The sequence below is a fragment of the Coenobita brevimanus genome, chromosome 15 (assembly GCF_032717465.1).
Source record: "Coenobita brevimanus isolate Jiangsu-jjx chromosome 15, ASM3271746v2, whole genome shotgun sequence".
Lineage (NCBI taxonomy): Eukaryota > Metazoa > Arthropoda > Malacostraca > Decapoda > Coenobitidae > Coenobita > Coenobita brevimanus.
In genome coordinates, this window is record NC_136968.1 from 33,896,169 (window position 1) to 33,912,204 (window position 16,036).

Below are 16,036 nucleotides of genomic sequence, written 5' to 3' on the forward strand. Positions count from 1 at the left end.
CCCTCTAGCTACAACTAGCATACTTTACCTTTGTACTACTGACCTCAGTTGTTGCCAAATATCGCGTTTTTCCCCCGTACCCCCCCCACCACGGCCCGGCCAGCCTGGCTGTGATACATGGCAGCGCTCTGAGCGCTCAGAACTGTAAATCTGCGATCTCCTCTCACAAGCAGTTTATGCTACTAGGAAACGCTTGTTTCCCCAGTTGTAACACTAGCTTTTTCTCTCACGGTTTGCCTCTGTTTAGCGTCAGTTTACTGCAGGCTTTCAAAGTGAGATTATGGCGAGTTCTAGCTCTTTCCAGTCAGTGCAAGCGGCCGACAGGAACGAGAATAAAGTGGCGGACGTAAGGCAGAATAAAAAGCGCGCCGTGGTGATCTTTTGGGAAGTAATATGATTGAAAATAATGTAGTATACATGTTTTTAGCTGTGAAAATGGAAATGTTTGTTGAGTGACGGGAAGACCGCCGCCGCAGTGCATGTCGGCCGTACGCTTCGTTGATTTTAGCCTTATTTTCAGTGCTTATTGTACAAATACGGATTCCTAACTACCTTTACGTTGTAGTATAAAGTTTACTGTGACAGAATGAGGCTGTGGTAGAGGGGAAACCGGGATGCTGGAGGTGTGAAAGTGAAGATTTGGTTACCCAACTTTGCAAGTCTCCACAAGTCCTTGGGTAGTCCACGAAGGCTCAACACCTGTCTCTGGAGAAAGCTGAATGTAAGTACTATCTGCCATACCAAGTATAATGTTCTAGGGTTAATCTCTGATTTTTGGCGAATATTTTCCTACAGGTACTCAGACTGCGATACAACCCCGCCACTCGGGGGGGATCGACTGTAAACACCCGCGTTTTAGGGGTTAAAATGGTGTGCAAAACACTTGCTATGTGCTTCTGTGTACATAATTCATCCAGCCAGCAACACAGCAACTATTACATGACTCTTGGCAGGGATGTGTAATTTGACTTTCTTGGCAGGGGTGTATGATTTGACTCTCTTGGGAGGGATGTGTAATTTGACTCTTGGCAGGGATGTGTAATGTGACTTTTGGCAGGGATGTGTAATTTGACTCTTTTTGCAGGGATGTGTAATTTGACTTTTGGCAGGGGTGTGTAATTTGACTCTTTTTGCAGGGATGTGTAATTTGACTCTTGGGAGGGATGTGTAATTTGACTCTTTTTGCAGGGATGTGTAATTTGACTCTTGGCAGGGATGTGTTATTTGACTCTTTTGGCAGGGATGTGTAATTTGACTCTTTTGGCAGGGATGTGTAATTTGACTCTTTTGGCAGGGATGTGTAATTTGACTCTTGGCAGGGATGTGTATTTTGACTTGGCAGGGATGTGTAATTTGACTTTTGGTAGGGATATGTAATTTGACTCTTGGCAGGCATGTGTAATTTGACTCTTGGCAGGGATGTGTAATATGACTTTTGGCAGGGATGTGTAATTTGACTCTTGGGAGTGATGTGTAATTTGACTCTTTTTGACAGGGATGTGCACCTAGGCAGCCTCAATCTTGCAGATGGCGAATACTTCTTTGAGGATGGTGATAAACCTGTGGACGTCGATGAAGGAGTTGTACAGAGGGGCTGGGGCAATGCGCATCACATTGGGCAGTCGCACATCACACTGTAAGGTAGAGAAGGTGGGTAGGGTGAGATTTTTTAGTTACACTGTTGGGTTGAGAAGGTGGATAGGTTGAGTGATTGTTTTATTATTATTATTATTATTATTGCCTAACCCTGGGCTTCTCCGCTCCTCATGGGGTAACGTAGGATTGGATGATGGATGGATTATATATGAGGTAATGGGAAGTTGGTGAATGCAGTGAAGTGTATGTATGAGGATGCTAAGGCTGCAGTGTGTGTGGGTAATGAATTGAGTGAATTTTTCTCTGAATTTTGGATTGAAACAGGGATGTGTCATGTCTCCATGGTTGTTCAGTCTGTATATGGATGGGGTTACAAAGAGATACAAGGTAGGGTGGTGGATGTTGAAGTGGCCCTAATGAGAGAGGGTAGTGTTTGGAAACTCCCTGTACTGTTATTTGCAGACGATACTGTATTTTTAAGTGAAGACAGGGGGGAACTGCAAGGCTTGGTGAATGAGTTTGGGAGAGTGTGTAAGAAATGGAATCTAAAGGTGAATGTAGGGAAGAGTAAAGGTATGGTCTTTGAGAGAAATGAAGTCACTGGATGTACAGTGAGGCTAGATGATGAGGAAATGGATCAATGTGAGTGCAATTAAGTACCGTACTTGGGTAGTGTGATGAGTAAGGATGGAAGTTTAGAGGTTGAAGTGCTTGAAGAGGTACAAGAAGAAGAAAGGTTGCTGGTTCTTTGAAAGCAGTGATGAGAAATATGGAAGTGAGCGTGGAAGTAAAGAAGTTGCTGCACAGTAGTACTGTGATACCAACTCTAATACTGAAGTGAAACCTGGACCTTGTTGGAGAGATACAAATCAAGAGTGAGAGCAGTGGAAATGAGTTATCTGAGGAGCACGTTGAGTTGCATGGAGAGACAGACTGACAAATGAGGAAGGGAAGGCACATTGTGGTATGGATGTGGATGTGATAGAAAGCATTAGGAGAAATACATTGAGGTGGTTTGGCCATGTGAAGAGGATGGAGAGTGAGAGACTAGTGAGAAGAGTATGTGAATGAGGTGGAGGGGGGGAGTCGGAGGGGGAGGCCAAGGATAAGGTGGAGGGATGGAGTGGAGAGGTATATGAGAGATAGGGGTGTGAGCTGGGAGCATGGCAGTGAAATGGCAGGGGACAGGGCGACATGGAGACGACTTGTTTGTGGCCACCCCTTATGGGATTAAGACATCTGGCAATAGATAGATAGATTATTGCAGGTATTTTATTATTATTGTTATTATTATTATTATTATCATTATTATTATCATTATTATTATTATTATCATTATTATCCCTGGTCCCCCACATTCCTGATGGGGCAAAAAAGAAATGGATGATATATAGATGGATGTTGTTATTCTTCCTGTGTGTCTCAGGTGTGGTATGGGGTTATGGTTGTTAAGTGTGGTTGTGGTTGCTTTTGTGTGAGGTTATTGTTGCTGCTATTGTTGTGGCAGTATTGTTGTTTTTGTGTGGCATTTTAATTGTTGTGTGGGGTTATAGTTATAGCTGCTGTGGTCAGATTTTGGTGGTTGTTAGTGTTGTTATTGTGTGGGGTTTTGCTTGTTGCTGCTGTTGTTTAAAATTACAATGTTTGTGTGGTTGTGAGTCTTGTTTAGTAGTTCTATGTTACTGTGACCCCTTGCTAATGTAGATCTAAAAAAATGTTGTTAAAAAATGAAATGGTTACAGCCACTAACATATTATCACTTCAGATATATGGATGTGTAGAGAGAGGGGAAGTGATGGGTGGGTAATATTGTACTGTACTATGGTGGACACTAATATCGAACCACTGCCTTACCATACATAAAGGGAGAGTGAGCATAATTTTTGAAACCAAGGGATGTGCGCCATGGAACCCAGCAAATTTTTCAGGATAATGTGTATAGAGTACAGCACTGACCACAACTCCATGATGATGATGATTATGACAATGATGATGATAATGATGATAGTGATAATGATTGAGAGAAATAATGGATATAACTGTATCGTACTGACCACAACTCCATGATGATGGTGGTGATGATGATGACAGTGGTAATGACTGAGAGGAATAGTGGATCTAACTGAACTGTATTGACCACAACTCCCTGATGATGATGATGGTGATGAATGTTGATGATGGTAATGATGATGATGACCGTGGTAATGATTGACAGGAGTAATGTATCTAATTGTACTGTACAAACCATAACACCCTGATGATGATGGTGATGATGAATGTTGATGATGGTGATGATGAATGTTGATGATGGTGATGATGATGACCGTGATAATGATTGACAGGAATAATGCTTCTAACTTTACTGACCACAACACCACGTCGACCCAGCTCCTTGTGCACTTGTTCCAGTGGGTACGAGAAGATGAGTGAGAGCTGACTCCCACGCTGGTTGACATCCGCTGGGGTAATGATTTCGGCCAAGGGTGTCTTGACTTGATCCGTGCCGAAGTGTGATTTGATGAGCAGCTCGAGGTAGCCGGTGAGGAGGTACTGCTTGTCCAGGATGCGGGGGAGTGTGGCCTCGTCGAAGATCTGATGTGAGGATGGTGAGTCAGTGTTGTCGTTGGTGTTATTGTTGTGGTTATTATTATTATTATTGTTGTTGTTGTTGTTGTTGTTATTTCACTCATCTTAAATGTCGGGACCAAGAGCCTAGCCCCGGGCTCCTACGCTCCTCATGGGGCAATGTAGGATTGGATGATGGATGGATGGATGGATTATTGTTATTTTTATTATTATTATTTTTATGTGGAAAGAACGAATGACAATAGAATGGTGAAAAAGGTATATCTGAGCGAGTTTGAAGGAGGAAGGAGGCAAGGTAAGCCAAGAAGGTGGAGGGATATGGTGGATGAGTGTGTGAGGAAGAGAGGTGTTGAAGTTTGTGAGGCTAAGGGACTGACAAGAGACCGAGCTGGCTGGATGAATTTTGTGCAGAGAAGCACATACCCAGGGATTTGGTGCCCCTTTTAATGTGACAGTGTTTGAAATGGCCCTGTCAGATAGGTATATGTGAAGCTACAGAATGTTTTGAAATTTTGTTTGGCCTATCTGATGGAGCCAGGAGTTCAAGGGCTTGAATGATGAGTGAATGGAAGCGTGGCCCGTTGAATTGGGCACACTGAGACTCTCTTGCCCTAGGGTGGGAAAAGAGGTCTGGATGATGATTATTATTATTACAGCATTATTATTATTATTATTATTATTATTATTATTATGACCCCCTGGGGGTAGGGGGGTTTTCAAGAATACTCCCCCAGTATCCCTGCTTGTCGTAAAAGGCGACTAAAAGGGTTGGCGGAGGGTTAGTGCCCCTCCCCGGAAAACAACTAACTAAAAAAACAAACAAGAAGCCTCGGACAAGGACTGACCAAACGTTGACGACCCAGGACCGGACAAAGGACTTGGTAATGTGTACATTGAATGTAAGAGGAGCGAATGATGAGGTGAGAGAGAGATTGTCCAGGTGCTTGAGGATGCGAAAGTGGATGTATGTGGAATAACTGAAACAAAATGGAGAGGAGAAAGTGTGAGAGAATGGGAGTATGGATGGGGTATATGTGCAGGAGTAGATGAGAATGAGAGGGCAAAGGAAGGAGTGTGTATAGTTGTGAGTAAAAGATGGAAGAAGAGCATAAGACAGTATGGATCAGTTGGGTCAAGGATTGTGTGGGTAAAGTTGAAAGTTGGAATACAAATGTGGGCGATTGTGTGTGTGTATGCGCCAACGCAAGATCGTGCTAGAAGAGTGAGAGAAGAGTTCTGGACAAATGTGGAAGTGTGCATGGAAAAGTTTGGAAGGAATGAGAGAGTGTTTTTGATCGGTGATATGAATGGTAAAGTTGGTAATGTGAAGGTGGATGGAATAGTTGGTGAGTGGGGTGTGCCTGCTGAGATAGATGAGAATGGGAGTGCGTTAGTGGACATCTGTGCTGGGAGGGGTTGGTAATAGCCAATGCCCTCTTCAGGCATAAAATGATCCACAGGTATACATGGCGAGTGATGAGAAGGGTGGGTGGTGAACTGAATGAAAGGAAGGCAATGATTGATTATGTGTGTGGATGAAAGGATGCGAAGATGTATATTGGATGCAAGAGTTTATAGAGGTTGGGGGAGTGGCCTTTCTGACCACTACTTGGTGGTGGCCAGAATTAGGATGCAAGTAAGATGGAGGAATAGAAGAAGGGAAAGACGAGAGGAAGGAGTAGTTGCAAGGAGAGTGGAAAGGTTACAAGAGGATGAGAAAAAGGCAGAGTATAAGAGAGAAGTGGAGGAACGATTGGGCAAATATGAATTGGAGCAGATGGGAGACGTGGAAGGTGTGTGTAAGATATTTACAGAAGAAATATGTGCAGCATGTGATGTGGTGTGTGGAAGGAAGAGAAGACGGAGGGGGGTGCAAGGAACAGCGTGGTGGACTGAAGAGGTGAAACAGGCTGTGGCACAAAAGAAGAAAGCATACAATGAATGGATGAGAAATAGGGGCGTGGAAGAAGTTGAGAGGCAGAAGAGAGAGTTATATGTGGAAAGGAAGAGAGAGGTGAAAAGATTAGTAAGATAGAGTAAGAAGAGAGTGGATGAGGAATTTGGAAGGAATTTGAGTGTAAAGTGGAGGGACTGTAAGAAAATGTTCTGGAGAGAAGTGAAAAGAGTAAGACAGGGTGGAAGTGAAGTTAGCAGGGGAGTGAAAGATAAACATGGTAGATTACTAGTGGAGAAGGGAGAAAAAGTGAGCAGATGGAGAGAACACTTTGAGGAATTGTTGAACGTAGAGGATGGAAGTAATGCAGTATAAGTGGCTGGGGAATGGCTGGGAGAAGGAGGGAGGTGAGAAGACAGGTAGAAATCAGTAGGATAGAGGTTGTGGAAGCAATGAAGAAAGTTAAATCGGGAAAGCCCCAGGAATTGATGGAGTGTGTGGTGAGATGCTGAAGCATGGGGGAGAGATAGTAGTAGAATGGATGTGGAAGATGTGCAGATTGGCCTGGGAGGAAGGTAGAGTCCCGGAGGATTGGAAGTCAGGTATAATTATTCCCTTGTACAAAGGAAAAGGGGAAAAAGAAGTGTGTGGTAATCATAGGGGCATTTGTCTTCTTAGTATAATAGGAAAAGTGTATGGTAGGATACTTATAGACAGAGTTAGAGAAAGAACAGAGAAATTAGTTGGAGAAGAACAGGAGGCTTTAGGAAGGGAAGAGGTTGTGTAGATCAGATATTCATTCTTAGATCTTTAGTGGAAAAGTTTCTAGAGAAGGGAAAGAAGTTGTATGCGGCTTTCATGGATTTGGAGAAAGCATATGACAGGGTGGATAGACAAGGATTGTGGAAAGTGTTAAGAATATATGGAGTAGATGGGAAGTTGTTGAATGCTGTGAAGAGTATGTATGATGGTGCTAAGGCTGCAGTGCGTGTGGATGGTGAACTAAGTGAATTTTTCTCTTTGAAAGTTGGTTTGAAACAGGGATGTGTCATGTCTCCATGGTTGTTCAATCTGTACATGGATGGGGTAATAAAAGAGGTACAAGGTAGGGTAGTGGATGTTGGAGTGGCCCTGGTGAGAGAGGATAGTGTTTGGAAACTCCCTGTACTGTTGTTTGCAGATGATACTGTGTTGTTGAGTGAAGATGAAGGGGAGCTGCAAGGCTTGGTGGATGAGTTTGAGAGAGTGTGTAAGAAACGGAACCTAAAGGTGAATGTAGGGAAGAGTAAAGTGATGGTCTTTGAGAGAGGTGAAGTCAGTGAATGTATAGCGAGGTTGGATGGTGAGGAATTGGAAAATGTGAGTACGTTTAAGTATTTGGGTAGTGTGATGAGTAAGGATGGAGGTTTGGAGGGTGAAGTGCTTGAAAGGGTACAGCAGGGAAGAAAGGTTGCTGGTTCCTTGAAAGCAGTGATAAGAAACAGGGAAGTGAGCATGGAAGTAAAAAAGTTACTACATGACAGTATTGTGATACCAACTCTAACATACGGAAGTGAAGCTTGGACGTTGTTGGAAGGACACAAGTCAAGAGTGAGAGCAGTGGAAATGAGTTATTTAAGAGGAGCTTGTGGAGTCACGTGGAGAGACAGGCTGACGAATGAGGATATAAAGGAGCGTTGTGGTGTTGATGTGGATGTGATAGGAAGCGTTGTGAGGAACACACTGAGGTGGTTTGGCCATGTGGAGAGGATGGAGGGTGAAAGACTGACGAAGAGAGTGTATGTGAGTGAGGTGGAGGGTGGAAGAGGGAGGGGGAGACCGAGGATGAGATGGAGGGATGGGGTGGAGAGGTATATGAGAGAGGGGGGTGTGAGTTGGGAGCAGGGTAGTGAAATGGCGGGGGACAGGGCGACTTGGAGGCGATTTGTTTGTGGCCACCCCAAACGGGATTGAGGCGTCTGGCAATAGATAGATAGATAGATTATTATTAATATTACTACTACTACTACTGTTAGTATTATTATTATTATTATTATGTGGAGAGGATGGAGGGTGAAAGACTGACGAAGAGAGTGTATATGAGTGAGGTGGAGGGGGAAAGAGGGAGGGGGAGGCCGAGGATGAGATGGAGGGATGGGGTGGAGAGGTATATGAGAGAGGGGGGTGTGAGTTGGGAGCAGGGCAGTGAAATGGCGGGGGACAGGGCGACTTGGAGGCGATTTGTTTGTGGCCACCCCAAACGGGATTGAGGCGTCTGGCAATAGATAAATAGATAGATAGATTATTATTATTTTATTACTACTACTATTGTTATTATTATTATTATTATTATTATTGTTATTATTATTATTATTTAGTGAGAGGCTGACCAGGAATGAGGTGAAGGGGAAGACGAGGGATGAGATCGAGGGATGGAGTGGAGAGTTGTATGAGAGATGGGAGTGAGTTGGAGGGAGGGCAGCAAAATGGCAGAGGACAGAGCAACATGGTGATTTGTTTGTGGCCCCCCTTTGTAGGATTAAGGCATCTGGCATTGGATAGATAGACTGATAGGTCTTTTGAAAGTCTATTTTTACCCAATGGAGATCCCACACCTTTTCAGCTCACATGATAGCCAGGTGTAATCATATGGGAGGATAAACTTGAATAGCAACCAAGGAGACTCAAATGATAACCAAGGAGACTCATTCACACCTCATAAGAGACTCCTCAGATTATGTGCAGCCATGACTTAATTTTCAGGTTTTAGAGAGTTGCCCAGTTCCATCCAATGAAAGCAAACCAGCCATAGTATTGTGCCCAGTCTGCTTACCTCCCTAATATCTAGTATGTCTATCTGTCTGCCGATCTATCCATCCATCTATCCATCTATCTATCTATTTATCTATCTATCCATCAGTACAACTTAATCTGTCTGTACTTTATCAGTCATTATCTGCCTATTTATCAGTATATCTAAAACTATACTGTATTTGTCTACCTGTTTATCTGTTTATATCTATACTGTATCTGTCTACCTACCCATTTACCTTATCCACCTAAATCTGTACTGTCTCTGTCTGGCTGTTGGTATACTGTAGCTAAAAATATACTGTATATGAGAGAGGGGGGTGTGAGTTGGGAGCAGGGCAGTGAAATGGCGGGGGACAGGGCGACGTGGAGGCGATTTGTTTGTGGCCACCCCAAACTGGAATGAGGCGTCTGGCAATAGAGAGATAGATAGCTCTGTCTATACTTATTTATCTACCTATTTTCCTATATCATCTATCTCGTGTCTTTATCTACCTGTTTACCCATATCATCTCTACTGTATCTATCTCTACCTGTTTGCCTATATCATCTGTACTGTATCTATCTGTGCCTCACCTCCAGGCTGCCAAGTACAAGTGTGGCCAGAAGCGGTGGAGGGTTGCACAGTCTGAAACCCTCCACGCCGGGTGCCGCGTCACACTCCTGCCGCATTTCAAACCTCGTCTCCTCCGCGTTGCTCCACCAGCCCTTCAGTCGACCCGTGATGCTCCCATTGTGTCGCTTGTTGACATACGCACCGCCTAGGCACCCTGGACCGCTGTTCAGGTACTGGTTGGGTGGGGGATATAGTTGAGTGAGAGAGATGGCTGGGTGGGAGAGATGGCTGGGTGGGAGAGATGGCTGGGTGGGGGAGATGGTTGAGTGGGAGAGATGGTTGGGTGGGGGAGATGGTTGGGTGGGGGATATAGTTGAGTGGGAGAGATGGTTGGGTGGGGGAGATGGTTGAGTGGGTGAGATGGTTGGGTGGGTGAGGTTGTGATAATAGCCTAAAGACTTGCTATGCTCTTCACCTTAAGTTGGCCCAGATCTTTTTTCCCTTTTCAGCTTATTTCATGCAACTAAGTGGCAGAAAAGACAGCGCTGTGGCTCTACATCCTTTCCATAGCACTTCTTCCTCAGTAGCATCATACTCTAGTGTTAATCTTTTTCTACAAGCCAGCATTCAGGATGGAGAGATGGCAATTTTGGGCCAAGTTAGAGTAAAAGGAGCACAGTTCCCTCCAATTTACCATAGTTTGTTTATTTTCATCTAATAAAAGATTTTAAACCCTTTACAGCCCAGTTAGTGGCCAGGTGTAGTCAAAATGGAAGATGGATTTGACTGTACTACATTTACTTTAACCTGGCCTAAAACTGTCATTTCTCCATCTTCACTGCTTAGTTGTAATATTAGATTAACTATAAAATATGGTGCTAGTCATTAAGAAGTGTAATGTAAAGAATGTTATAGTATTTTATTTTTCTGCCACTGAGGTGTGATAAATACACTGCAAAAGGACAAAAATATTGGCCAAGTTAGTGTAAATAGTAACCAAGGAGACTCATTGTTACCTCATAACCAAGACTCATCGAATTTCATGCAACCGTACCTTAATGTACGGTATAAGCTTTGGGATTTGTCGAGTTCCATTGGATGAAAACAAATGGACTATAGTCGTATGGAAGAAGTTGCAGTAAGGTTATATTGGGGGTTTGGGACAGTAGCAGCTTATGAAGTTAGTTAGTTCCTTCCAGTGTAATGTAGGGTAGCAGAGAAAAATGCTTTTGCCACCTTCTTACTTTTAGATAACATGCCTTACAAATTTTATGAAACAAGTTGCCATACAAATTTTATGAAACAAGTTTTTTTATATTCGACTTCTTAAGGTTTGGAAAACTTGCTTAACCAAGTTTCATCTCTGCTTATGAAACTGAGTTTCATTTCTAACCACTTTACAGTTATCAGCTGTGTGGAGGAAGTTGTGATATTTGTGAACACACACATTAGTACCTCGTTGCTTACACCAGTTTACAGTAATGTTTGTATGGCAGCAGTTGTAATATTTTATATCTGTCTGTCCATCTGTCTGTTATGTAATTCTTTTCTTGCTCAATAAGGAGCCTAGGGACCTGGATCTAGGCTACTTAGTCCTGTCCTTTGAAGTGAGGGTGACCATCGTGGTTGCCAAGGTGGCATTATTTGAACAATAAACCTCAACTTTCCCTTTGATGTAAACTCTTACTGGCCCCATCCAGTTGGAGTCCCTCAGTGCATTGGACCACAAGGCATCTTTTGGTTATATGGAGACCACCCAGTGTAATGGTGTGGTGGCAACCATCATCCAGTCATCCACTCACTTGATGTAGTTCTGCTTTCTTCTTCCATCTTCTTTTGTATTCTGTCTCTGTATGCCATCTTCTCTTCCTGCTGCTTCTTTCCTTCCTGTCACTTTTACTACTTTTCCTTTAACTTTAGGTGGTCCTGTACTCAGTGACAAACCTACTGGTTTTCTGTAGTCCAGGAACCAAGCCTCCATACTTTAACCCCATCCCTTGCTGGCATCCTGGCACAGGGGACTGTGAACCACAGGGGAACATTGGTTCACTGTGTGGGGTAGCCCTGCAGGGGCAATTGCTTGCCAGCCGTTGATGGGTCTGCTTGGCCAGACAGACTAGGGTTACTCAACAAAAACTCACTTTATATGTGCACCAGAAACCAAAGTCAGTGCCTTACTTGTGTGCCTACTTACCTATTTACCTCCAAAGTAGCCATTATCACACTCACTTTATAGGTACACCAGAAGGCAAAGTCGACGCCCCACTTGTCCAACTCGATTTTGACATTGCCGATTGTGTGTGCCAGGTCCCAGCCCACCACACAGCCCGCCTTATGCCCTGCCTCAGTTATAGTCCCCATGTCGAACTTCTGGCCTGTGTAGTACTGCACCCCACTGAGGCACACCACTGCAATGCTCTGCCCCTCACGCTCCAGAAGCTGGTGGGAAAAACAAGGTATTTGGCTACAGTTCAGTTCTGTCTAACCTGCTATACCTTCTATAAGGCTGTGGTTCATTTCTAACTCTCTGTGGCAGTGGTTCAGTTCTAACTTTCTGTGTGGCTGTGGTTCAGTTCTAGCATTCTGTTTGGCTGTGGTTCAAATCTGACTTTCTAGTTGGCCATGGTTCAGTTCAATCTAGCTTTCTGTTTGGCTATAGTTCATTTCTGTCTAACTTTCTAAGGCAGGAGTTAACCAGTAATCCCAGTCCATTATGCATGCAAGTCAACTCTGGAACTGTCATCCTCTGTCTGTAATTCCTCATGCCTGTGACTTCAGTGTTTCCAAACATCTTGAAATGAACGGATCTTGAAACTGGATTTTTTTTTTTTTTTCATGGAGGGAACAATTTTGTGGGTTTCTAGCCTTTGTTTCCTTCTTTCTTACCTCAAAAGAAGGTGTTTGGTGATGGCTGTGTTAATTATAAGGCATTTGGTGATGGTTGTGTGAAGTATAAGGTATTTGGTGATTGTGTGAAGTACCATATAAGGTATTTGGTGAATGTGTTAATTGTAAGGTATTTGGTGATGGTTAAGTATATGGTATTTGGTGATGGTTAAGTATGTGGTATTTGGTGATTGTGTTAATTATAAGGAATTTGGTGATGGCTGTGTTAATTATAAGGTGTTTGGTGATGGCTGTGTTAATTATAAGGTGTTTGGTGATGGTTGTGTTAAGTATAAGGTATTTGGTGATGGTTAAGTATAAGGTATTTGGTGATAGTTGTGTTAATTGTGAGGTATTGGGTGATGGCTGTGTTAATTGCTGGTGTTATATGGATTTTGTTGATGTTTTTATTATTTTTACACACCAGCTCCAGAAAGTATCACACAGGAGAGCTCCAGTGATATTCAAAATGATCAAGGCAGCTCAGTACTGTATATCCCAGGAAGAGAGGGGAGTGTGAGCTGGGAGTAGGGCAGTGAAATGGCCGGGGACAGGGTGACATGGAGGTGATTTATTTGTGGCCACCCCTTACGTGATTACGGCATCTGGCAATAGACAGACAGAGGAGTAGCATTTTATCTCCTGGACATTCTCAGTTTTTACTTTGTATTCATTAAACGTCACCTAAAAAAAAATGAATAAATAAATAAATGGACTGAAGGAGTAAATGCTTGGGTAAAGATAAGACGGTCTTGTACAATATCTGTCTGTCCTTCTATCTATAGCCCGACGCCCTAATCCCGTGAAGGGTGGCCACAGACAAAATGTCTCCAAGTTGCTCTGTCACCCACCATTTGACTGCCTTCCCCACAACTCACCCACAATATACCGTATACATTTAAAAAACAGCTCACCTTTAGAATGTCCTCTGTTCTTATGATGTGTTCGCCTGGCCGGGGGTTGACTTCCAGCACTGCGTCTTTGGGTGAGAATCCGTGGAGTTCAGCCTGTGACACCATTGCATACTGTGGGGGTGATACATACATTAGCTGTGTCTGTATTGGTGTGTTTGGTGTGTATTTTCTTATCTGGCAGTGAGGGCACTCACCATCCACTCACTCGATGGAGTGCTGCTTTGGGTGTCTGCCCTTTCCTCTGTTCTGTCTTTCCTTCATTCTTTCTTTCTTCTGCCTATGGGGGACCTTACACTTCCTCCTCTATCTTTCTTTCCTTCATTCTTTCCTCTTCCTTCTGCATATGGATGACTCTACACTGAGTAACAAGCCAAGCAGTTTCCTGTACACCAGGAAACCATTTACTATGCTGGGTAGTAACCATCCATCCATCATCCAATCCTGCATTGCCCCATGAGGAGCATAGGACCCTGGGGTTAGGCAAGTTGGTCTTGACGTGTAAGATGAGAGTGACCAGCCTCACTCATCCCTGAGTGGCATTACGTGAGCAGTAACGTCAACTACCCCCTGGATATAAACCTTCACTGGCCCAATCCGATTGGAGCACCTTAATTTCTCCCCTAAACCACCAGGCGCCATAATTTGGTTATATGGTTACCACCCAGTGTGGTAAATGGTTTCCTGGTGTACAGGAAACCATTCGGCTTGTCACTCAGTGTAGAGTCACCCACAGGCAGAAGAAACAGGAAAGAATGAAGGAAAGAAAGACAGAAGAGGGAGTGTAAAGTCACCAGTGGGCAGAAGGACGAGGAAAGAATGAAGTAAAGAAAGACAGAAGAGGAAGGAAGGAAAGGAGGGAGGAGAGGAAAGGGCAGACACCCGAGAGCAGCACTACATCGAGTGAGTGGATGGTGAGCATCTCCACCTACCACAATCCATATAACCAAATTATGGTGCCTGGTGGTTCAGTGGGTAATTAAGGTGCTCCAATTCCCACCGTCACTAACTCAAGAGTTGCCATTGATCGCCAGCTAGGTCAATATGGAAGTCCAGCTACCCATGCAGAGACCACAGAAGTCGCATATCTTTAAAAATCTCTCCCGTGATAGTTATTGATATACCATATGTAAGTTATACTAATTTCCTAGATATGCTTTAGTGTGATAAATGCAGGAAAACGTTACTACAGAAGCTGTGAAGGCACACTTGGAGTGACAGCATTCATCACATATTTACAAATCTCTAGCTGCACCTTTTGTTTGAAACCCATATAATTCAGTTTCCAAAAGAACAATGCTTCATCTCCAAAATACTGAAGAAAATCTGCAAAGTTTTTCATATGAATATTGTACAATGTTTAAAGCTGAAATCATGCAGAGACGAGACCTCCAGCTGAAATCCGACGATGCCGAGGGCTCCAAAATACCAGCGGGGCAGTAGACACACCTGAGTTTTGATCATAACGTATGATCTTCAACCGTGTCATGCTATTATTTCTGACTGAAGAAGTGTTACATGTTTCTCATAACACTGTTTATTATTGATCTGATGGACAAATACATGGAATTTATGTAAACTAAAGCTTATCGATATTTAAGTAGGGAAAGAATAATAACCGACCCAATACAGATTCGAAGAAAGTGTACTGAGATGGTGCGGTTGTGTGGAGAGAATGGATAACAATAGAGTTGTGAAAAAGGTATATCTGAGCAAATTTGAAGGAGGGAGGAGATGAGGTAGGCCAGGGAAAAGATGGAGGGATATGGTGCATGAGTGTGTGAGGAAGAGACGTTTGGAAGTCGGTGAGGCTAGGGAACTGACGAGATTGAGCTGGCTGGATGAATGTTACAAGGAGAAGTGCATGATCAGGGATTTGGCATCCCTTTTTAACGTGGCAGCATCTGGATTGACACCATTGGATACGTTTATGTGAAGCTACAGAACGTGGTCAATGTTTTTGGCGTACCCAATAGAGCCAGGATTCCGGGGGCTTGAATGATGAGTGAATGGAAATCTGGCCCATTGGATTGGGCAAATTTGGGCTGTCTGGACATGCTCCTCCTCACCCTGCCCTAGGGTGGGAATGGAGGTCCAGATGATGATGATGATGATGATGATGTATTTTGTGTGTGTGTGTGTGTGTGTGTGTTGGTAGGGAAAATAAGTCCTTGGGTAACACCCGAGGGAGGTAACTATGCTGATCTGGATAATGCAGTGGTCATGTATCCCAGGATATTGGGAGAATGACCCACCACAGGCTCAAAGGCCAGTGTTATGGAGATGAACACTGTGACAAAGCACCTCGTGGCATCTGCCCCACCTTTACCTTTTTTATGAAGCACACAGCAGTAGAGAATGATAAGCAATGATAGTGTCTGTTGTTTGTTAAGCAAAGATACTCTCTTTTGTTTATGATAAGCAAAGATACTGTCTGTTGTTTATGATAAGCAGAGATATTCTGTTGTTTATGATAAGCAAAGATACTGTGTGTTGCTTATGATAAGCAAAGATATTGTTGTTTATGATAAACAAAGATACTGTCTGTTGTTTATGATAAGCAGATACTGTCTGTTGTTTATGATAAACAGAGATACTGTCTGTTGTTTATGATAAGCAGATACTGTCTGTTGTTTATGATAAACAAAGATACTGTCTGTTGTTTATGATAAGCAGATACTGTCTGTTGTTTATGATAAACAGAGATACTGTCTGTTGTTTATGATAAGCAGAGATACACTGTTTATGATAAGCAGAGATACTCTGTTGTTTGTGATAAGCAAAGATACTCTGTCTTTTTGTGATAAGCAAAGATAC

The 16,036-nt window shown here is 43.3% G+C and overlaps 1 protein-coding gene across 1 annotated transcript in view; it reads right to left on the reverse strand.

Moving 5' to 3' along the window:
* Positions 1–904: 904 nt before the first annotated feature.
* LOC145390771 (kynureninase-like) overlaps positions 905–16,036 on the reverse strand; it is a 36,522-nt gene continuing 21,390 nt past the window's right edge. The window contains exons 5-9 of the mRNA XM_080265574.1: positions 13,223–13,333; positions 11,652–11,861; positions 9,443–9,655; positions 3,964–4,188; positions 905–1,634 (exon numbers count right to left, since the gene is read on the reverse strand). Coding sequence (XP_080121700.1) covers positions 1,506–1,634; positions 3,964–4,188; positions 9,443–9,655; positions 11,652–11,861; positions 13,223–13,333 — 888 coding nt within the window. The 3' untranslated portion in view covers positions 905–1,505. The remainder of the gene's footprint in view (positions 1,635–3,963; positions 4,189–9,442; positions 9,656–11,651; positions 11,862–13,222; positions 13,334–16,036) is intronic.